This window comes from Arachis hypogaea, chromosome 12 (genome assembly GCF_003086295.3).
Source record: "Arachis hypogaea cultivar Tifrunner chromosome 12, arahy.Tifrunner.gnm2.J5K5, whole genome shotgun sequence".
Lineage (NCBI taxonomy): Eukaryota > Viridiplantae > Streptophyta > Magnoliopsida > Fabales > Fabaceae > Arachis > Arachis hypogaea.
This window is the reverse complement of record NC_092047.1, coordinates 18,852,303-18,876,666: the sequence shown is the minus strand read 5'-3', so window position 1 is coordinate 18,876,666 and position 24,364 is coordinate 18,852,303. Positions and strand designations below refer to the sequence as shown.

Genomic DNA, 24,364 nt, shown 5'->3' with positions numbered 1-24,364 from the left:
ATTTTGACAATAATTAATAAATAATAAATAAGATCATTTTAAATTATTTAACTAATTTTTTATTGTTTCCCACATATGATTGTAATATAAATATATAGAAGTATCATAAATGGTGATAATGGAAGTAAAAATGTTAATGAAAGTTCTCCTCTCTTTGAATTCTCTCTATTCTTTTCTAATCAATCAAGAATTAATTTCCAATTCACAATCATAATTTCATCAATACCATTGACATGTGGAGTTTATAATTTCTCACCCTTGGTCTTTTTTGTTCTCTCTCACAATTAATTTTAAAATGGTTATTGGATAAAATCGAACCTAATTTCTTTAAATTTTTTACAAATTCTTTAACCACTGAGTTATATTATTTTTATTGTAATCAATATATATATTTTTTTTTGTTTTAATTGTTCCTTATATAGACTATGTCTCGGAAAATTTCCCGGCTTGTTTATCAAGGAAAATATAAGTTATTTATTTTGTTGAATAATTAGTAGTACTCATGTCATGATCATGCTGTTCAGGTCAGTGTTTTAATATGGTGCACCAACCAATTTTATTGACAAATCAAACTCTGCCAGCAGCCCAGCATTATGAGATGGTGAAAAAGTTTGTAACTTTTATACACACATATTCCACGTGATGATAAGAAATGCTCCATACGGTAAAAAAATCATATAATCTGATAATATAAATTAAAGATAATAATAATAATAATAATAATAATAATAATAATAATAATAATAATAATAAACACCCTAATTACATCTTAAAGAATTTTAGCTCCAATACTTCAATCTCTAGTAAATTTTTATTTTTTAAAAATTCTTGAAAATTAATTTTATCAAACATATTTATTCTTCTATCATTTTGAATAGAGAATAGTTTATTTTATATTAATATTTTTTAAAATTTAATTATCTTATAATTTAAAAATTTATTTATCCAATACGTATATTAAAATTTTAATTGAAAGTGATAGAGAGACTAATTTATCTATCAGAAATAATTCTAAAAAATTTTTTAGAAATTAAAAATTTGTTAAGAACTAAAATATTTAATCTAAAATTTTCTGAAAACTAATTCAGATATTTATTTAAAAGAAAAAAAAAAGCCGTTAGACTTCTAAATCAAACTTTAGAATGGTGTAAATTTAGAGGAAGTAAGAATATTATTCCTCCTTCAAAACATGCTGGCCTATTACATATATATACTCTTTTCTTTCTTTCTTTTCTTTGTAGAGTCATAAACATTCATTCTTTTACTAGAGGCAATTTTATTGGAAGATTAGGAAATAGTGTACCACTGAAACTCCTTTAAGAAGCAACATCCAAACCCACTCTGTATAACACAAGAATCTTTGTTGTACATACACGTCACTTTGACCAAGTTAATAGTGTAAGGTGAACCTACCCATTCACATGAGGTGAAGGTGAACCATGCAAAATTGGACCACATAAATAAACCATACCCCCTATAATTAATGTCTCTTTTATCATTTTCTTTCCCCTAATTATTTTTCTTTTTTTGGTCATGTTTCCCCTAGTTATGTTTTTTTTCTTGGTAAAGTCCCCTAATTGTTCAAATCATCACCATAAAATATCCTCTCAAACAAAGGATGGTAAGCCCAATTATGTTATTTTCTACTCATGGCTATAAGGCCCAAGATTTGTCAACTTATGTATATAATTTTATTTATCTATATGGTCATGGAGATATCAATGATAACGTAGCAGTTAAAATATAATTTTTTTTTAAATATTTCTAGAACACTGGTGTTTTAGTATTTCTTTAACTGTTGATTTTAATTATAAAATATATATATATATATATTTTATAATTAAAATCAACAGTTAAAATTATTAAAATACTAGTATTTCATAAACATTTGAAATACCATTCACTTTTAGGTTTTTGAGGTAATTGCCTTTCTTGCTTTTACTTTTGGTTTTTAAGAATATCCATCACCAAATTGAATGACTAATTCTTTTGTTGTGGACCATCCAATTAAGGGCAAATAGAATTAGTTAAAAGACCAAGTAATAAGTCACTAGACCAAAGTTTCAAGGTTTAAATGTAACGTTAGCAATAGAATTAGTGTATGAATAAACACTAGCATTCCTAATAATCTACCATTTTAATGATTAAATATATAAAATTGTAACAAGTGTGAAATAAGTCAAAGATGACATTCTAACTAAGAGATCTTAAGATTTAGGGTCTTATAAATAGCTAAAAACCTTTTTTATTGAGATAATGATGACAAATGTTTTAGAAATAAAAATTTGTAGAACAAACTCTTTTCCAGTCCCATTATATATAACAGAAGAAAATAATAAATTACTGATTTCTTGTATACCCAAAAAAAAAGATATTTTTCTTAAATTATTTTACTTAGTAAGTGTTCTACATCACATTTTGCCCAAATACAAAATGAGTTTAATATTACCAATAACTTTTTTTTCCCCTTAAAATAGAAGGAAATTATGAAAAATTCTAAGATATCACAATACAAGGTACAACAATTTAATGTAGCATATCACAAGAATCTATAGTATATATACAAAAATATGTACACACATCTGTTATGATCTAGAGTAGAATAGTGTCATAGATTACATCTTCAAAGCTAAAATCTTGAGAGAAAAAGTACCCTAACCTCCTCCTAAGAAAAACTCCCAAATATTAGAAAGAAAATTAAAGCCCTTAATTATAAAAGGGGGAAAAATAATAACAAAAAATGATAAGCCACCCAAGAGAAGAGAAAATAGCTTCACAAATGATACATTCAAAAATTGAGAAAAAGAGAATGCAATCAAAGAAGTCCTAGAGTCCTCAACAACAGCTATGGGGGGAACATGATCATCACAGATCAATTAAGCCAATAAAAATGGGGTAATGAGATTTGAAATAACCAAAAATTTGCCATCACGATTTTCCTTTCGCGGCAGCTCCTTCGCGCTGATTGCGAAAATGACTGAGAAGTTGTTGTGCCTGCGTGAATGCAACCAACATATTAGCATCTTTTCTTGCACATTTTGAACTATGCTCATGACATTGTTTGTTATGATAATGAGAACTTAAGACACCATTTTTAAGGTTTCTATTTTATTACCTTTAGGAGAAGTGTTCACTTTTAGGAAGCTCCTCTAAAGTGAGAAAGTTGATAAAGTGAAAAAGTGAGACTCGAATCATCCTTAAATCAAGATAGTGAGGCTCACAAATAATATATAAAAATTACAAATTCAATGGTGATCAGGCCTTCACTTTCTCACTTCACCAATCTCCTTACCGTAGAGCATATAATGGAAAGATTTGCGCAATTAGTTTCAACAAGATGAGTATAGGACATGGAGATCTAAAAGAAGATCCATAGCAGGCACTATAGGACAAGTCTTAGTTTGTTTTGTTTCCAACAAATGCGTGGATAATTATGATTCGCCCCATGGTTTCGAGTTTAGATAATGAAAATGCATGCATCATTAATGTTGAGTTGAGTGGGATAATTTCATACCTTTTCCTTGGCTCTCGGCGTACCGGATTGAGATAATGCAACTAGGGAAGGTACAGCTCCTTCTTGCAAAACAAGAATACAAAACTTGGTACTATGAAGGCATAACTGTAACAGAACAGAAGCAGCATTCTCCTTTCCCCTATGTGAACCTGTTTCAACAATTTCAACTAATAAGGGGATGCCTCCTTCCCTTGCGATTTCTATCCGGCCCTCTGGAATTGTTGACAGGTTTGACAGAAGTGCAACAGCCTTGTCAACCATTCCATCGGCAGACTCCATCATCCGAACCAGAAACTTCACAGCTCCAGCTTGAACTATTCGAGCTTTGTTATCATGAAATATTGACAAGTTAAATAACGCAGTAGCAGCATCCTTTTTCCCTCTAAGAGTTCCCCAGGCAAGAAGATCCACCAAGGCTTTAACTGCGCCGGATCGGCCGATTTTTTCTTTGTTGTTTTCTATTACAGAGAGGCTGAATAGTGCCGCCGCAGAATTTGCCTTGGCACCATCATTTCCTGTCTTCAAAACATGGATAAGAGGTTCTATGGCTCCAGCTTCCATAATCATAGTCTTGTTATCTTCATTGATTGACAAATTTAACAGAGCTGTCACAGCATGCTCTTGTGTTATCTTCATGTCCGAATACAGAAGCGAAAGTAAAGGCTCAACAGCCCCACACCGCCCCACAATAATTCGGTTTTCAATGTCATTCTTTGTAAGAAGCCTCAATTCTTCCGCAGCCATGGTTTGCACTTCAACTGATTGGCTGCGAAGTTCTTCGATCAACTTATTAACATGAGATGAAGTGGCCACTTCACCGGCCCCCGAGTTCAATATAGGATGTGAATCAACTCTTGAATCATTTTGCTTAGCACTAGTATTAATGTTATTATTGTTCATAACAATATTACCATTTCTCGTCCCTTGGATTCTCGATGCAGGACTTTGTTTGTTCCCAACAACACTGTCAACATTTTGCGGCTTATCGGATATTCCGGACGCCTGTCCTGAAACTGGAAGTATGCAATCAGTACTAGATATTGAACTTGAAAATGATGATTCACTTCTGCTGTGAACATCGGATGATTGCTGATCACATCTTTCCACTGTTCCGCTCCGGCATCCATTATACTCTTCACTTGATCTGACAAAATTATCACCATTTGGTTTCTCATTTCCATTTCCATTTTGAAGAGATGACCTTGAGATGGAATCAATATTCATAGACTTGAAACCACATTTATTAGCTAAATCATGAGGCAATGAATGATCTGCAGGGGTTGTGATACAAGAGGATTTATCGAGCAGCGAGTTACTACAAAGCTTGACACTGTTTTCCTGACACCAATTTGCAATCATAGCTTTGACAGTATAATTGGCAGTAAGATTCATATGATTGAGCTTCTGACGAGTCTTGGGACAAACATTTAGCCCGTTATCTAGCCACTTTTGGATTGATTGCCTGTCATATGTTTGACCCGAAGCCACAATAACAGGATCCATCATGAGTTCCAATGATAAAGGGCAGCGGAAGTATGGAGGGATTGAGAGACCAGTTTTGACTTCAAGGGACTCAGTTCTCATTACATAATCGCGTAAATTGCGGACAAGATTCACAATTTCATTAATTTCATCCAAGTCCCCTTTCATTTTATTGACTTCAGCATTCAACCTTTCCTTTTCCACGACGATACTTTCTTTCAAGAGCTCCTCGTTTGATGTCAATTTTAGTAACTCGGCAATTTCCTTCAGAAGCTCGTTGGAAGGTTGAACATTATCTCTCTGGTTTCTTAGTGCTTCTTCTATATAAACCATTGCTGTTTCCTTCTTGAGACACTGAAGTTCCTGGATATAGTTCTGAAAAGGTTGCTCGAAATTAGGCTCGTACTTGTATCAATCAACAAGACAGGAAGAACCAAAAAATAATGATAGAAAAAAGAGACAATGGCTATTCCAGCCAAATACACGATTTCTTTCGAGAAAATAAGATCCTACTATGTTTGGGAGGAGTATGCAAATCAACTAGAAACAATCTTATCAAATACAAATCCAAAGATGTAACATCAAACACTGAACATACCTGAAGATTAGCCAAAACCGAAGCAGATGGAGGTGACTGTAGGGATCTAACTATCATGTGACATATGTCAAGTGATGTGCTCTGCAACTTAATCAACAATGTGCTGCTTTGAATAACCTGAAAACAGAAGAATCCGAAGCAAGCAGTTAAGAGGAATTAGCAGTTCACAACAAGAGGCATAAGATCATATGCTAGTTCGGAACATAAGTTATGACTACAAGAATATAACCCTTCACTTACACTAAGAATCTTGCTCATCTTTGGACCCCATTTTTCGATGAAGTCTCTAGCTTCATTGATCCGCACATCCAATTCTTCACACTCTTTAGACATATTTTGGTGAAATGGGAGTTTGTAGTCCATTACATCATCAAGCACTGGCTTCAGTCGCTTTAACACCCCGACCATATTATGACAGATCTTCTGAAAAGGCGCAGGCTTCACGATTTGGCAAGAGACCAGATGAAGGAATCGAGATATGCTGTTGATTAGACATTTCACTGAAGTTGTATCTGTTTGACCTGCTTATGTGAAATCATACAACAAAATGTCAGACAAACAAGAAAGGAATTGCCTCATCATATAAGACGCCATGTGGTGACCTATAACATGAAGGGGAGCCTGGGAGCAACTGTTGAGTTGTCTCTGTGTGACCTCAAGATCACGGATTCAAGCTGTGAAAACAGCCACTGATGTAATTATCAGGTTAGGCATCATATGCTTCACACCCTTTGGGTGAGGCACATCCCCGGACCGTTAACGTGAGATGCTTGTGCAGCAGGTTGCCTTTTTTTATTGACCACAACATATTCCAATGGATGAAAGACTCCAATACTGAATAACATTCTAATCTAACTACAAAACACATGTCTCTCACCATCCAAAAACACAAATCATGACTAGCTAATAATTCCAATACATAAGCATATGTCCGAATCTCAAGCTCAAAACAGACATCATAGTATTCATACACATGTTTTGATGAAACCAACATCAACCAAAAGCAAATTATAGAAATTGGAAAGAAAGCAGAAAGCCAACTGATGAACCTAATTCAACTTTTCAACTCAAATGCATTTCTTCATCTTCAATGAACCATGTAAGTAAAATCATTCCATATTTGCCCTCTCTTCTTGACAACTTCACCTCATTTTAGTATTTTACATTCCACCGACCAAAATGGAAACTATGAATCATTCATTATTCATTTCATTAAAACCAAATTAACTAACAGCAAAAGCTACAAACTGTTGTTTGACATTTTCAGCAAACATTTCCACACAGAGTTCATATTTTTGTTGAAAATGACAGAAGTACTTGGATCCCTTAAAAACTCAACAACACAGGAAAAGGGTACTAATAAATCCTCATAAAATGAAAAAACAAATTAAAAAGATTCCATTTTTGGAACAGAAAGAGGAAATTTTCGGATCACTGCAAAATGCATACCTATATGCATGGTTCTGAAGCTCAAAAATGGAAAAGGGGAATGAAGAACACACAGATCCTGATCAAACTTCAAACCATGTGAGAAAGAACAGAAGCTTCCAAGACTATGATGTGATTCATCAATGGCTGTTCAATGAAAAGGGCATTTTTTTCCCTTCAAACTTCGTCTTCATTCATTCATTCATTCATTTCATTCCCAACAAATGCTGTGTGGAAAGCCTGAGAGAAAGGAAGAGGGACCAACAACAGCAACAACTCCAACAAGAAGGGATTTATTTTATTTATTTATTTTTTTTTTTTGAAAAAATTATTGAATAATGAAAAAAAAAATTAAAAGGGTTAATGAGGTGGGTCCTTAATGTTATACATAGATAGCTAGATACTGTAGAAAGATTTGTCGTTTTTTCCTTAAAAAAATGGAAAAATAAAAATAAAACATAAGAAAATAATTATGGATGTAAGGTCTATTTTTGATAATTGAAATTAAATGAATAGTCAATTTTGCTTTTTGAATTTAAATCCCTAACTTTTGTAACTTTTTTAAGTTCTATCCTAAGTTCTATTTGATAACTGGTCAACTGCTAGTGAAATGTGGACAATTAAATGTTATTATGTATCAATTTGTATTAGTTGAGTAATCAATCTATTCGTTCGCTTAAATAAATGTCAAGAATTCGAATAATCTGTCGATTTAAAAAATATTATGGACAACAAATAAAATAATTATATGTACTATATATAAGTTTGTTTTTTATTAAAAAGTTTTAGTTTATAAGTGTCTTTTATTAAGGTGTTCAATGTAAAAGAAAAACTTAAAAAAATATTAGAAACCTAGAAAGTTTTTAAGTTTTTAAGTTTTTAAATATTGAAAATGTATAAAAGAAAACTTTTTTTAAAATAGTAACGTTGACAATTTGTTAGCAAAACACTTGTTAAAATAACAATATGATTTATGTAGTTAATGGAGTTAATTTTAATAATAGTGAGTTAATATGATAGTTATTACTCAATTATTGAAAATAATTTTGAATTGATATTGACATGTAATAATCATAAATTTCAAAATTTTTACTTAATAATTAAAAATAATTTTAACATTGACATCATTTAATGGTATTCAATATGTTATTTGGCATTCAATCATAACACTTAATTATATCAAAATTAATACACATCAATTAAGTCATATTAAACAACTTTAAATATTATATTAAATATCATATTAATTATATTACTATAATTTTTATCTTATTATATTAAAAATGATAATATTCATTTTTTATTTTAATGAAAAAGAGAAAAAAATTGAGTGCTTAGTGATAATTTTGCATTTAGATTAGGACACTCTTTATCCTTCAAACCATTATCATCTCAATATATATATATAGGTTAGAATACCATTACCATATATTGGAACTAAACAATTTTTTCTTCTACACTTTTTTTCTCTTTTCATTTGTCAAGAATGGAAATAGTGCCAAATCTCAACTACTTCTGCGCTATTTGATACGCTGTCTCATATCTTTGGACTGTTTGGTAGAAAAAGTTTTAGATAATAAATTCTTTAAAGAAATATGGAAATGCAGCTGAGTGATAGGAAATTATTTTTAAAATTCGATCTTATTCTTCAAACTACCTACAAGATAACAACTAATAAGAAATTAAGCATAATTTTAAAAATCAGACCGAAGTTCTACTAGATTAATTGAAAATCGGCTATCAGTACAATTCGATGTAAAATAAAAATCGTTTGTCAATAAATTGGAAAAATCAATTAAAATATCGGTAATTAAAATAATTGACTAATTTTTTAATAATTAACTAATATAAAAAATAAAATATAAAAAGTTATTATTTTAAAAAAATTATATATATATATATAATTGAACATAGGTAGTTCAACACAATAAGATGGAGCAAAAGGAATAAAGGACAACAAAAAAAACCATAAACATAAAGAAAGTTGTAATCCGTTGTCATCTCGGGCATTGCCATCAACAACCAAACGGATCCACTCCACACCATTCCTTGTAACTCAAGAAGGACAGAATCTTTATTCCTTCAACACTTGTTTCTACTCTTTGGAAAACTCTGCTATTCCGCTCCAACCAGATGTTCCAAATAATTGCACAGAATCCTATCAGCCATTTCTTTTGTTCAGACTTCCCACCTGTTACTCCAGTCCAACTCTCAAAGAACTCTTTAATGGTATCCGGGGTGGTCCATGCTCTATCAGTGAACGTCAACCAAGCACACCACACCTGCCACGTAAACTCACAAGCAAAAAATAAATGATGTACAAATTCTATGTCCTTTTTACACAACACACACATATTATCATGATGATTAATAATGCCAAGTCTACTCAGTCTCTCCATCGTGTTGACGCTGCCTACTAGCACAAACCAAGCAAATAGCTCAACTCTTGGAGGAACCAAGCCTCTCCAAATGGAACTTGTGAAGTTGTAACTCGTGATGTCAGCTGAAAGAGTCTCTTGCTGTAGCACCTGCACAAAAGAATTAGTAGAAAAAACACCATTTTTATCAAATTTCCATACAATTGAATCCTCTCTATCAACCGATAACCTTACAACCCGTAACCGGTCGTGAAGTTGGTTGAGCAACTCTAACTCCCATTGGAAGAGTTCTCTCCTCCATTGGAAGTCCCATACCCACTCTAACCCATCCCAAAATCCGCAGTCCCCTGTTACAGATCCTTGTTGATTTGAAACAGAGAAGAGTCTCGGAAAACAATCTCTCAAAGAGCCACCTTGTAACCAAGTATCCTCTCAAAAACGAATGTTTCTGCCATTTTCAACCTCCATGGACAGACCCCTGATCATCATATCTCTTGCCTGTTACTCCTTAATATTAAGCTGACAAATATCTTTCCACGACCCCCTCTTGATGGCAGAGGTTGGCTTGATAACATTACAGTTGGGTCCAACTGATTACAAGAGCAAACAACCTTCTTCCAAAGCGGGCAATCCTCCTTTGAAAAGCGCCACCATCACTTGAACAGAAGCGACACATTCCTAATTAGAGCATCTCCCACCCCCAAACCACCTAGTTTCTACATGTTTGATAACTGATTTGATTATTGAAAAATTTAGATTAAGTTATTGATTACTTATGCGATTCAACTATTGTTAAAAAAATAAAAAATAAAAACTTTTAATTAGTAAATGAACCTTAAAAATTTTTAAGTGAATTGAGAAGGAGGTTGAATTAAAGAAACATAAGTGATAAACACTTTTTTAGATTATGTAACAAAATTGATAAATAATTTTTTTTTTTGTTTTTGTCTCATTTTGCGATAGGAGAATAAAACGAAATTGCAGGTTACAGATTTTGGGAAAGAAGAAGAGTAACACCACGATATATCATGGTTCGGTCTTGAAGTGCAATGTGACCTATATCCAGTCTCCACCACAATGATGGTAGAATTTTCATTATAATCAAGATTGATTATAAATATCAATTTCAAGAAATTCACACTCTTGTAAACCACCTAAACTATCACAAACTTAGTAAATCACCTAGGTGTTAATTCAACCTAGTTAAGAGAAACCAAGTATACTCTAACCAGCACACTTTTGAACACAAACACTCAAACAATTATTGAATTTTGGCTTTTGTATGAACTCTTCCTTTTATCTTTTTTATATTTTAAATTAATCTTAATTCTAGACACGAGAGAACAAAAATACACTCAATATGACAAAGAAATAGCTTGTGTATCAAATCAGATTTTATTTCAAAAAATGTCCTTTTTCTTGTCTTCGTTCTTCTTATGTAGATATTGATATACTCTTTTTCAAAGTTGGTATAATTTTCTTTTTTACAAAATTAATCATTGCACGTATTATGCTTATAGTTGTTGGCATTAAGGAGATCTTTCCTTCTTTGTTCCTCAAGTTCGAATGCAGCAACTCCTTATGAATATGATCAGATTTTGGAGCGTATTACTTGTTGCCTTGATAGTGCTGATTCTTTCTTAATTTAGTTTGATATCATTTTTGATTGATTCCTATAATGTTCATCATAATGGTTAGTTATAATACGGATAGTTAATTATGTTTATTATCATAAGATACCAAATTAATTCTTGACTCAATCATTTTTCTTTTGATGACAAACATGATTAAACTTTTAAACTAAAGAGAGAGAGACTAGAGAAATTTTTCTAAATTTCAGCAAGCTCTTTCTTTTTATGAGCATCCTCCGATAAGAGATGGTACATATGATAGTAAGGTATAAAATACATATGCCAAATAATAGTTAGTTTAATGCTAAAAAATAAAAGGATAAATAAGACAAGAATTGAAATTGAATAGAAAAGATAAATTATAATTGAAATAGAAACAAAAATGATAGGTTGAAATTGAATACAAAGAGAATCACTCTACTTTGTATCTAATTTCTTGATGTAACAAGAAAGGGACTTCTCAATCTAACTTGTCCATATCATAGTTTGGAAATTGAATCGAAGGATTATTCAACCTTTTATCCAATTTCCCGTACAACAATAGAAGGACTCACTCAACCTTACTTGTCAACAACATAGTTTCATCACGATTCACGAAACCAAAAAGTGATTTGGCACCTTCAATCGCTTAATACTACGACTACAATAGCTACGGAGATATTTATAACTTCTTATTAGGTTAAAACAAGAAAAAATTCTAAAACCCATAAATATGAAGACCAATCTAGTAACTAAATAAATAAAAATTAAAATATATCAAAATAAACTAATAATATTTAATCTCATCATATCACGAGCATTTGAAACACGTATCATTCTCCTCCTCTTCAAAAAAGATTCGTTCTCGAATCTTATAGCTGGAAAAATAGTATACGAAAAGGGATAAAGATATTTTTTTTGTATTTTTTTTGCACTGTATACTTTTTTATTTTTTTAAATATAGAATCAACAAGAACGGCAAGATAATAATAAAATACAAACAAAAAAGATAAGAACGTAAAAGAAGGACATAAGAGACACTGAAATCTTTTTTATTATTTTTTTAATACAAGAAGAACAGACATAGATTAATAAGGATTAATTTAATACCTGAGCTCTAATACCAAATGATACGAAATAAAAAGATAAACAAGACAAGAATTAAAATTGAATAGAAAAGATAAATTGTAATTGAAATAGAAACAAAAAGGATAAGTTGAAATTGAATACAAAGAGAATAATTCTACTTTCTATCCAATTTCTTAATGTAACAAGAAAGGGACTCCTCAACCTAACTTATTCACATCATAGTTTGGAAATTGAATAGAAGGGACTCCTAAACTTTCTATCCAATTTTATGTGCAACAAGAGTGAGACTCACTCAACCTTACTTATTAACACCATGGTTTAATCACGAAATCAAAAAGTGCTTTGACACCTCTAATCACTCAATACTACGGCTACAATAGCTAAGGAGATATTTATAACATCTTATTAGGTTAAAATAAAAAAAATCCTAGAGCCCATAAATATAAAGCCCAATCTAGTAACTAAATAAATAAAAATCAAAATACATCAAAATAAACTAATAACTTTTAAATAATATTTGATCTCTTCATATCATGAATATTTGAAACACGTATAATTTAATCTTTACTTTTTTCCTATTTTATCATCAAGAAGGAAAATAAAGAGAGGTTCAAACAACAGCAGCAGTGAAACGGCATATGGAATACTAAAGGCATTAAAAATTTTGCAAGAATAAGAACTCCATAAATAGAAAAATGTTAGAAATAGATTTGAAAAGAAATTTTAAAAAAGATTTTTTAAAATAAATAAAATGATTAATGTAAAAAATACTTTGATTAAAATCTGTTTTAATGTAGTAAGAAAAAGTTTTTTGAATAAATACAGAAATTACATAATTATTCAAAAAAATTTGTTCATTATCTACCCAAAAAATTTCGTCTCAATCAGAAAGATAAAAACTCAAAAAAATTCGTCATTTCAAAAAAAAATTATATCAGCAGCATCTGCAGAAATTGGTTACACTTTAGTTGTAGCATCTTGTCCAACAGCTTCTTTTTAGATGCATGTAAGGCAAACCTACAATACTTTTAAGAAGTTTTATGTATCCAAACTAGTTTGGATCATTTGATGCTAATTCTTTTTTGTTGTCCAAAACATTATAATCACAAATAATATTATAAACATGATTATCAACTTTTTTTTGTAAATAAAGATTGAAGAGAAGAAAGTCCAGCTCTATGATAATTGGAACAAGTGTTGCTTCTTGTTGGAATTTTAAAATTAAGAGAAAGATTCTTGTTTTTGATATAAGAGTCATTTTATTTTTTAATGAAAAATTAATTTAGTCCTTTTGGTTTTGGACGAAGAGATTTCAAAATTATTTTTTTAAATTGATTTTCTTTTTTCCACAAAACCAATACCAGATTTTATAAAAAAAGGTTTTTAATTAGCAATAATTTTGTCTAAATTTTCAGAATCTTAAACAAATTTTACTAAATCAATATTTAGGTTTTTTATCTTCTCTTGCAATTTCTCATTTTCAGCCAGAACTCATTTGATGCAGTAGCAAAATTTCTCATTTTTAAATCCTCTATCTCAGTTTCTAAAAACTCATTTTCTTGTTTCAAAATACTAGAGGATTCGACTTTACTTAATTGTTCTTTGAGTTTCGCATTCTCTAATTTCAATACTTTATTTTTATTTTTATATTACTATATTTTTCGAAAAGCTTTGCAGAATTTTTATTTAAATCATTAATAATAAAATATAATTGATCAACTGAAAATTTAGTATAATTTACCTCATCATAATTAGTTTGATCAGTCATAAGACAAAATTAGGCTACATGATTATAGTCTTCTTCCTTGGCATCATTTTCGATATCCTCCCATAATGTCATAAGAACTTTCTTCTTCTCTCTTTTGTTGCTGTCCTCCTTCTTCTTTTGTGAACAGTCTAATCTATAATGGTCAGATTCTCTACAGTGGTGATAGATAATCTTGTTTTGGTCTCTTTTAAAGTCCCTTGAAAAAGATTCTTTTCCACTTTGTCTCATCATTCTTTTTAAGCCTTCTAGCGAAGAAAATAAGCTCATCATCAGAGAGATCATTTTCTGATTCTTCATCTTTGGAAGAGATCTTGGATTTTAGTACAAGATCCTTTTTCTTTGGTTCATGACGAGTTGTTTCATAAGCCAACAGTTTCCTTTCATCTCGTCGTAGAAAATTTTTTTAGATTGTTCCTGTTACGGCCTGGCCCAAACCACTAGCGGATCGGTCCGACCCGAGCACCACCCGACCCGGACGGTCGGGAGCGAGACGCTCAGTCGCCGATCCGGACACGTGTCCCTGCCAGCTACGCTTCAGCTGTGAGAAGGAGGCATCAAGGAAGGTGGGCCTGTCCTTGATGGGCCCACCTCTGACATGGTATATATGGGGAAGGTCCTGCCTTTCCCCCAAGGTACGTTACATTCCACATACCCCTTTTTCGCCTGCACATATCACTGACTAGAGCGTCGGAGTGTCTTTGCAGGTGACACCCCCTCCTCACGCGAAGTGCTCGGGACGTCGCCTACCCCAACCCGGTGACGTACGACCAGGCGAGATCTCCCCCTCTCCAACCAGGATATCAACCCGAACCGTCTGATACCCGACCTACCGAACAGTTCCCTTCAGCGATAGCAATGCTCTTGCTTTCCCATTCTTTAGTAAGGCTTTTTAGGATCTTTCTCACGAGCTTTTTTCTAGTGTGTTTCTTTCCCATAGCATCAAGATTATTGATGATTTACGAAGAATCTTTCAAATATCTCATTTATGCCTTCATGAGAAACATTTCGTACTCTTTCATAAGCTTGTTAATACGAGTTTCTCGAACTTGTTCAGTTCTTTCATGAGTGGGCAACAGCTTCTCTCATATCTCCTTTGCGGTTTTGCACCTTGAGACTTTTCTAAATTTCTCAAAACTAATTGCACAATGCATCAAATTGATAGCTTTGGCACTTAACTCAATTTTTTTTGTCTTCGTTGTTCCATTCACTATCCTCTTTTGGAACAGAATTTTCTTCCTCATTGAGTTTGGTAGGAATGTTTAGTCCATTGAGAGTGATTTTTTAGATGTTGTAATCGAAGATTCTCATCCTTTCTTTTCAATAGACATAGTTAGTACCATTAAAGAATGACGGCCTATTGTTGGATTGTCCTTCCGTTAGAGTGAACGCAACAATATTGTTTGTCATGGATCGTTAAATCCAAGCTGTGAAACTTGCCCCTTAAGTCTAAACTCTGATACCAATTGAAGGTTTTTGAGTTGAGAAGGAGGTTGAATCAAGGAAACACATGTGATAAACACTTTTTCAGATTATGCAGCAAAACTGATAAACACGAGATTATTTTCGTTTTGGTCTCATCCTGCGGTAGGAAAACAAAACGAAATTACAGGTTGCAGATTTTGAGAAAGAAGAAGAGTAACACCACAATATATCTTAGTTTGGCTACAAAATGCAATGTGACGTATATCCAGTCTCCACCATAACAATAGTAGAATTTTTATTATAATTAAAATTGATTACAAACACCAATTTTAAGAGACTCATACTTTTGTAAACCACCTAAACTATTCCAAACTTAGTAAATCACTTAGGTGTTAACCCAACTTAGTTAAAAAGAACCAAATATACTCTAACAAGCACACTTTCAAATACAAACACTCAAACAATGATTAAATTTTGGCTTTGTATGAATTCTCTTTGCCTTTTTTATCTTTTAAATTGATCTTTAATTCTAGACACAAGAAAACAAAATCACATTCAATATGACAAAGAAATAAGTTTGTGTATCAAATCAGATCAATAATTGTCTTTTTTTATCTTTATTTTTATATAGAAATTGATATACTCTTTTCAAGGTTGATATAATTTTTTTTTCACAAAATTAGTCATTCCATCTATTATACTTATAGCTATTGGTATCAAAGAGAAGATCTCTTTTGCTTTATTCCTCAAATTCAAATGCAACAGCTCTTTATGAATATGATCTAATTTTAAAGTATATTATTTATTATTTTGATAGTGCAAATTCTTTCTTAATTTAATTTGATATCATCTTTAATTAATTCTTGTAATACTCGTAACAGTTAGTTATAATAAAAAGTAATTTATTATGATTATCATCATAACATAAAGTACTAAATCAATTCTTGCCAAACCCGATCTAACAACAAAATCCTTTAGGAAGAAACAAAAAATCGTATTTTTTGTGTGTACAGCTTTTTCTTAATAATTGTTTGTGCTCATAAAATCGTCGCGATACGAAAAAAAAAATATATGTATTAGTAATGCGTTCGTGTTTCTTTCAATGTATAGTAGGATTTAGTAGGAATATGACGACTAAATCCCCATAATGGTCCCCCAGATTCAGTCCGTGCACCGATTTAGCCCCTGAGATTCTAATTGCACTATTTATGTCCTCCAGATTGCGATCCGGGCACCATAATGATCCTTCGGTAAATTTCTGGCGTGACTCAGCGACGGTCATGCTTATGTGGCACAGCCACTGCCACGTTGGACGTCAGAGTGTACAGATGACGTGGATTGTGTTGTAAAATTTCCCAATGTAGTCCCTGTCTTTATGTTTAAACCCTAAAACTTCGTTGGCCTCCCCTCAATGTGGTTTTCTCTATCAATGTCTCCTTCTGCATCTGTTGTGTACACCAATAGCTGTCCCCCATGAGAGGAACTGGGAGCCATGTTGCAAGAAGTTCGAACTGATCATCGTCGATGGAGAACTGGAGAGGGAGAAGCACAACGCGAAGCAAGCATGGGCGGATTCTGGACTGGTGCGGCTGTGGTTGTCGCTCGGTGCTAAGGTGGTCAGGGACGGAGAAGCATCCTAACAAGCCCTTTCTTTGGTTGCCCCAACTATAATGTGAGTAAAGGTAAATGATTTGTAGCTGATTGAATTTTTTTTGGTTGATTTTTTTGGTTGTTTGCAGACAAGTGGGAAAACATGGTGTGGGTTATTCGTCTGGGCTAATTGTGTGCAAGAGGAGTTGCCTGAAAGAGCTATTTCAGAAGATGATGATGGTGACAGGAAGATGAACTTTGCATGGCGAATGGGGAAGATGGAGGCAGACATTAGGAATCTGAAATTCATTACTCATGTTCTTGGGTTTGGGTTCTTAGTAGTTGTTGTTTTTGTAGGAATGGTGCTATTAAAGGGTTGAGAACATGTCAATGTAATGTAGTTCCCAAAGTAATGAATGAAAGTGTTATGTGGTAACATCACAAGGTTTATGTAACTGATCTTAGTTTACTATAATATAATATCCTGTTGGATGAAGTAAAAATACATGTAAATAAGTAACAGAAAGATTGATTCAAACCATGGATAGTATTAATTGATCTATACCAAAATATGGCAAACCATTCATAGTTTTAACACATTACAGCCATAAGTAATTGAACAAGTAGCATGACATACTTGATTAGTAATCAACAAAATGAACCATTGTTTAGAGTGCGCACAGTCACTATTTCTTTTAACAAAAAACAAACACTTGACAAGTCTAATGTCCTAATATGAAAGTTCACTTCTTCCGGGGATGCTTAAATCCAGGGGTCGGCACAAACTTCAGAAAATTTGTGAATCGTGAGGCAGTGGCAGAACTCGCACCCTTCATTGGGTCCAGTGCTGTAGAAGAGGTTGTCGGTGGTGACCTTCTTCTAGCAGGCAGTTTGGCAGGTCTTATGGCTGGTTCCCCTCTTACTTCAGTGAACTACACAAATTTCAAACCACAAATAAAAACCAAAGTTTGTCACCCACTAAACCTTTTTCAGAGTTATTAGCCCATGAATTAAAAAGGTTTATTATAGAATTACTATTGTATCTTTTAAGAATCTTCTGGTTCAGAATAAATTGGCTGTGACAGATCAATCTCTGAAGCTTGACCAATAGGAGCAGAATTGATTGTAATATTAGCAGTAGCCGTAGCTGTACTAGTAGCAGTTGCAGTGTCAGTAGCATTGGCCTGGGTAGTTGCAGTTGCTTGGGCAGTTGCATTTTTAGGGTCTTTAGCAGCCTCTGCAACCTTTGCAACAGCCGCAGCATCAGCTGCAGCTTGATCAGCATCAGCTGCTCTTTTCTTTTCACATCCTCTCTTGGTGTGACCTTTTTGCAATCAGTACTTGCAGGTGAAAGGCCGAAGCTGTCTTTTCATGGCTGTACCTGGCTTAGATTTCTTGCTAGAACTTGTGCCTTCATCGGAGTCCTTCCTCCTCTTTGTTTGAAGGTTCCCTGGCTTCCTCTTGATTGGTGGTGCCAATGGCCTGTTATACTGACTTTGTTCCCAGAAGGCTTGGCCAGGTATAGGATTGGTGTGGTACTTGTATGTTTCCTTGTAAGACTCCATGGTTATGAACTTGTGGTAGAAATCCTCCGGGCGCTTGTTCACTCTGGCCAGTGCAGCACAAGCATGAACGCATGGAATCCCTACAAGTCCAATTTACAACTAGCTTAGGTTAAAACAAAATCATTTATAAGACAAGTGTAAAAGTCAATGAGAAAAGGTAAGTGGATGGAAAAAAACAACCTGTTAACATCCAGAACTGGCAGGTACATAATCTTTTACCTAAGTCCACCACATCAGGCATCACCGCTTTCATGGTAGGCAGTAATCCCTGAAGACAGCAAACAACATGTTACTATAACAGTGCCTACGAGTGATAATAGTTCACCATAACAGTCCCTAACTTTCTTCATTGATCACCATAACAGTCCCTAACTTTCCTCATCGTTCACCATAATAGTCCCTATCATTTATAATCGTTCATCATTATAATCCCTGATTTGCACCATTTAGTACCTATCTAAGTTATAACAAACAGCATACCACACAAGTATAGTAACTAATCAAACAATAATAACAGACGTATCATCACTCACAGAAGTTTACTACACTTTATGTACTAAACCAAGTTAACACAGTTTTATACATTACAACTTATGTGAGATTAAGGTTATACTAGGAGATTACCTTTTGCATATCAGAGATGAAGTTCCACCCATGAGTCTTGTAACTTCCAAGGTCTTCATGCAACAACTCTAGAAACCACTTCCAATTCTCAAAGTTCTCCACCTCCACAACTACTCAGGCAATAACGTATATATGATGATTAGCATCTTGTCCAACAGCCGATAGAATTTGTCCCCCGAAAATAGTTTTTAGAAAAGTCCCATCAAGTACAATTAACGGACGACAGCCAGCCCTGAAACCTGACTTGCACCCACTCAAGCAGACATACATCCTCTCAAATATGACCTCACCATTAGGCTGTGACTTTGTGCAAATCTGAACAGTGGATCCTGGGTTGGTTTTCAACAGTGTTTCACCATAGTCCCTAAGCATGACATATTGCTCCTTCGCATCCCCATAGACTATATTCCTAGCATCACACAGTGCCTGTGATATAGAGTTCCTATTGAGCGACAAGTCGTATTTCGTCTTGAAATATGTTGTAGCCTCACAGTTCCTGAAATTGGGATTTTTCCTTAGTTTTTTGACTAGCTTACCTGCAACCCAATTTCTATTTGCTGCCCTGTTCCTATCCTCTCGTGGACAGGTGTGATTATTGAAGAATGTCTTCACTTGCCAGCAACTGTCTTCGTGGTCCCTTGATGCGTACACAACCCACTTGCAATCCTTCACCTTACATACTGTCCTTACCCTTTTCCTGTCGTTCTTCCTGAACCTCATCCGTCTCCCTTCTTGTATAGTGAACTCCCTCACTGCCTCCTTGAATTCCCACTTAGTATTGAACTTCATCCCGACTTCTAAATGCAGTTCCCCGAACCTAGCATCCTATCTAAACACCGAAAATACCTCCTCCGAACTTTCTTCTCCAACCAGCTCATCCTCTGAGTTAGGTGGTGTTTTCATCTCCAAAGAGTGCCACGAATTGGCACCATCCGATTCTAACCCCGGATCAAAAGCGTCATGGTTATCCCCCTTTCTCCCTCTCCCCATAAATTCGATGTCCACATCTTCATCAGAAACGTCTTCCACAAATTCATCATCATTAACATAGACCTTGGCCTTTCCTTTTTCCTTTCCACTCTCTGCCTGGACCTTCTTCTTTGGATTGGGTTTGTTGACTTTCTTCTTGTGTGAAGGAACAATATATCCAATGCCCGATTCATCCGAGCTATCATCTGGCTCTAGTCGCTTATACGCCTCGTCCTTAGCACTTTCGTAGCTGTCATGAGAGTCTGACTCAGAGGATAAAACAACATGGTCACCAGCATTTCCCTTTGCTTTTGAAAAACGTTTCCCTAAAGACCTTAGACAGTATCTCCTAGTCCTAGTTACATTGTTCTGTCTGGGCATGGGTTTGGGTTTGGGAACTGTCTTAGGCTTAGGCTTTGACTTAGGCTTAGGCTGGGACTCCATGTTACAATTTACATTCGTCTTCTTCGGTAATGCCTCTTTAGCTTGGGACTTGTATGTTACCATGCTTAAACTCATCCTGGAATTCGATTTGGCTTGCTCTCCAAGATCCCTCACCTGGTCATCAACATGCACAACAACATCCTGTCCTTGTACTATTTCAGGTTCTGAAATACCATGTTTAATGTAGACTTCCACTACTCCATTGTTCTTTCCACCATGACAACACATCTCTCTCAACTCGTTATTAGAGTCTAAACGCCTCAAACCTACTTCTAGGCTCATCCCTGGGACCTGCCACCAAACCTCCTTCATCGTCTCATAGCCTAGCTCTTTGAAGTAATTTCTCAGGTAGAATACATCCAACCTGTCCACATCCAGATCACCAAAACAGTGCTTATTGTCAGGTGTGTATATCCATCTCCCATCCTTACCCCTCTCAAAATTTTTCCCATGATGAAACATTATGTCTAACACTTCGGCGTCCATCTGCAACATAACAGAGGAAAAAAAAATTAACACGCATGCAACACAAGAACAACAAAAAACACGCACATTACACACCATCAGAGATTACACCCTGTTCTACTAAAAAGAAACAGAGCATCCATTACTGGTTTGAAGAAGGAAAAGACTAAAACCCTAACAACATATGGATTCTAACACAAACTAGATGCATCATGTTCAAGTAACTTTAACAATCGGCCATATTAGGAATGAAAAATGATCCAAAAATAAAAAAAAAAATAAAATAAAATTTGTACCTTGAAGCTAGATTAAACGGTTCCTCAGTCGTTGCTTCAATGGTGAACCACGAACCTTCCCCCAAGTTCAGTACAGCAATATTAAGAAACCAGGGAGCAGGCAGCAGTGCCCTTGCCTGTCGCCACTGTTCAGATTATGGAGGAGGAGACCAAGCGTTGAGAGAGGTGAGAAAATATGGAGAAGACGTAACGAATGCCAAACCCTTTACCCAAATAACTATTCTTACTGTGATCAAAATGGCGACATTTAGGCTTTCAAACGTTTGCCCCATGAAACGATGTCGTTTCAAATGTTCAACGTGGCAGTGGCTGTGTCACATAAGCATGGCCGTCGCTGAGCCACGCCAGAAATTCACCGAAGGACCATTATGATGCCCAGATCGCAATCTGGAGGATATAAATAGTGCAATTAAAATTTTAGAGACTAAATTAGTACACGGACTGAATCTGGAGGACCACTATGAGAATTTAGTCGAATATGACATTATTTTATTTTAATTCTATATATACTGACACCTTATGATAATGAAAATGGCCGATAAAATCATTGGTATATTATTTTCAACTAATACTATATTATATATAATAGATTGACACTACAAAAGTTATTTATAAATTCTTAAAAATTAAGGAAATATATGTTAACCGAAATAAACAAATACATTTGTATATGTACCCAAACTAAAAAAATAAAAATAAAAACAATTGTTTTATGTAGATTGATTAATCAATCCAATTTTCCAAACTACAACCAAATGATTTGCTACGTTGGTCAAATAAACCAATAAGTAGCCTATTTTGTCTGTGTAATATGATATGTGTGAATTTTGTAAGTATTATTATTAGGTAAAATATGGAATATATATTTCTATCAATAAATTAAATGAATAACTATAATAGGGGTCATCAAACGTCTTGACTCAATTTTAAACCACAAGTATATAAATTTTTATATTAGTTATATATAAAAATATTAGGCGATTAATAATTTTAGTAAAAAAAAAATTGACTAATGGTAATTTAAATATAAGACAAATATAAAAAAATATTGTTCATTTAATATTTTTAATTAATTTATTCTCTAAATCAATGTGAGATATCTCTAAAACACTTCACATCTAAACAGTATTTCGTATTCACATATTAAATGGATTATTGAGGCCACTCTAAGATTGTTAATAAAAGCCATAAAAATAAAAGTTAAGTTCTCTAAAACAAACATTTTCATCTAAGAATAGTTGATTTATTGCTGGATATAGATAACAACTTCATAATATCATGGTTACATTAATCTCTCTTTAATTAGTTCACGTGATATTATATCATTTTTTATTTTATAAGATAAAAAAAAACTAATCTCCTATCAAAATTTAGACTATATATAACACAAGATTATGAAAATTTTTTATTATGAAAATTGAACCAATTATTAAATTGGTTGAACTAAAAAATTAAATATTCAATTGAAATTTAATTTAGGTAAGGTCGTATATAATAAAATAATATATTTATATATTTAAAAGAATTTTATATTTTATTATTTTAAATTAATTATTAATCATTAAAAATGAACTATTTATTAATTTTTGATCTGTTCATTCACAATTAGATTTTTGTCCTAAACTAGAGTGGTTTAGTAGTCTGTTTTTAGTTAACTAAATTGAATTAATCGATTCGATCCGATTCTCATAATAATATAATATATATGCAAATTCTGTAAATATAAAAATTTTGTAAATATAAAAAATCTGTATACACTGTGCAGATATGATAAAATAGTAAGATGTGATGATATGTTTAATACCATTAACATAAATAGATGACCATAATTTATTCTGATATTAATTAACAAAAGTCACTGTAATAATAATATAATTTCATTTGGGTACTTGTAAATTCTAATATATGGATTTTTTCTGTAATTAAATTAAAAAAAATAATTTCTAAAACAAATTAAATGAATATTATATATAATGATCTTTTTTTTTTAGAAAAAATTTAAATAAATTTATCCATTACAACAAAGAACTTGAAAAATTTTAATGAAGTTCGTCTTGGTTAATAGCGAACTTCATGAAACAAAAGATTCGCCTATCTCTTTGACGAACTTTTTTTTTCGTAACAGTAAAATATGCAATCTATAAATACCAAAAAATACAAAATTTTAGTCACTCAAAACTATATTCACCTCTTATTATACTCTTTTTTCTTATTCTTATTCTTTAAAATGTCTGAAATACCATTGTTATTTTATTCTTTCTTTTATTTTGATTTTTTAAAATAGATTTGTTGTACTTAGTTCTGTTCAACTGACTTTTGTATACATACCATTTGAAGTGAGATGTCTAATGACGTTGAAGAATTTTATAGTGTACGCCATTGCTCAACAACACACAAAGAGAGTGAAAAAAATGTATTATAAATACCTGATGGAGGTAGACGTCACTTTTATTTGCTAAAGGTATTATCTTATTATTCATAGCATGTAGTTAATTATTTTTGTTATTTTATTTTTCGTAGATGACACATTTTGACATAGGTATCAGTTATGTGATGACGAAGATATACCTCTAATCAAGAGTTGGCACAATCATTTTTCAAATATCTATTTGTTGGAGTTATTTATTTTTCTGGTCAACCTGTGTGGAGGGACTTCTTTAGATGTTGGTGATGATACCTTCTCAAGTGGGATAATTAGAACAAATATTAGAATATTGATAGTTGATCTAAACATACCACCTGACGGTAGGCAAGAGGGGTGTCAAATCCTGAGAATTCTAATGATATGATGTTGCAAGCAGATTTTAAAAGTCATGAGGGTTCTACAATTAGAGACCCAATAACGGATTCTTGTCAAGTTAACCCTATATCTGATGATGAGGAGGTAGAGGCTGAACCCGTGGATAATACCTAATGAGGAGGAGGAAGAGATAAACTATTTCATAAACTCACAATTTGCGCTGACACAACCTGCTATTTCTCAACCGTACGATCATCCCTCTCACTTTCACATTGAATCTCGAGGAAATAAATCAAGATTGTTCTTTTGATTAAGGAGGCCTCGAGAATAATCTGATCAATGAATTTGAGATTGAGTAACAATTTGAGAATTAAAAAATTGT

General features: G+C 33.0%; 1 protein-coding gene across 1 annotated transcript; it reads right to left on the bottom strand.

The window, feature by feature from the left end:
• Window positions 1-2,517: 2,517 nt before the first annotated feature.
• Window positions 2,518-7,380, bottom strand: LOC112727061 (U-box domain-containing protein 3). Its single transcript, XM_025776662.3, has 5 exons — window positions 7,044-7,380; window positions 5,835-6,115; window positions 5,595-5,711; window positions 3,515-5,371; window positions 2,518-2,994 (listed from the first exon to the last, which is right to left on the bottom strand). Exons 1-5 carry the CDS (start codon window positions 7,051-7,053, stop codon window positions 2,929-2,931), a joined length of 2,331 nt encoding a protein of 776 aa, XP_025632447.1. The 5' UTR covers window positions 7,054-7,380; the 3' UTR covers window positions 2,518-2,928.
• Between the last annotated feature and the right edge of the window lie 16,984 nt (window positions 7,381-24,364).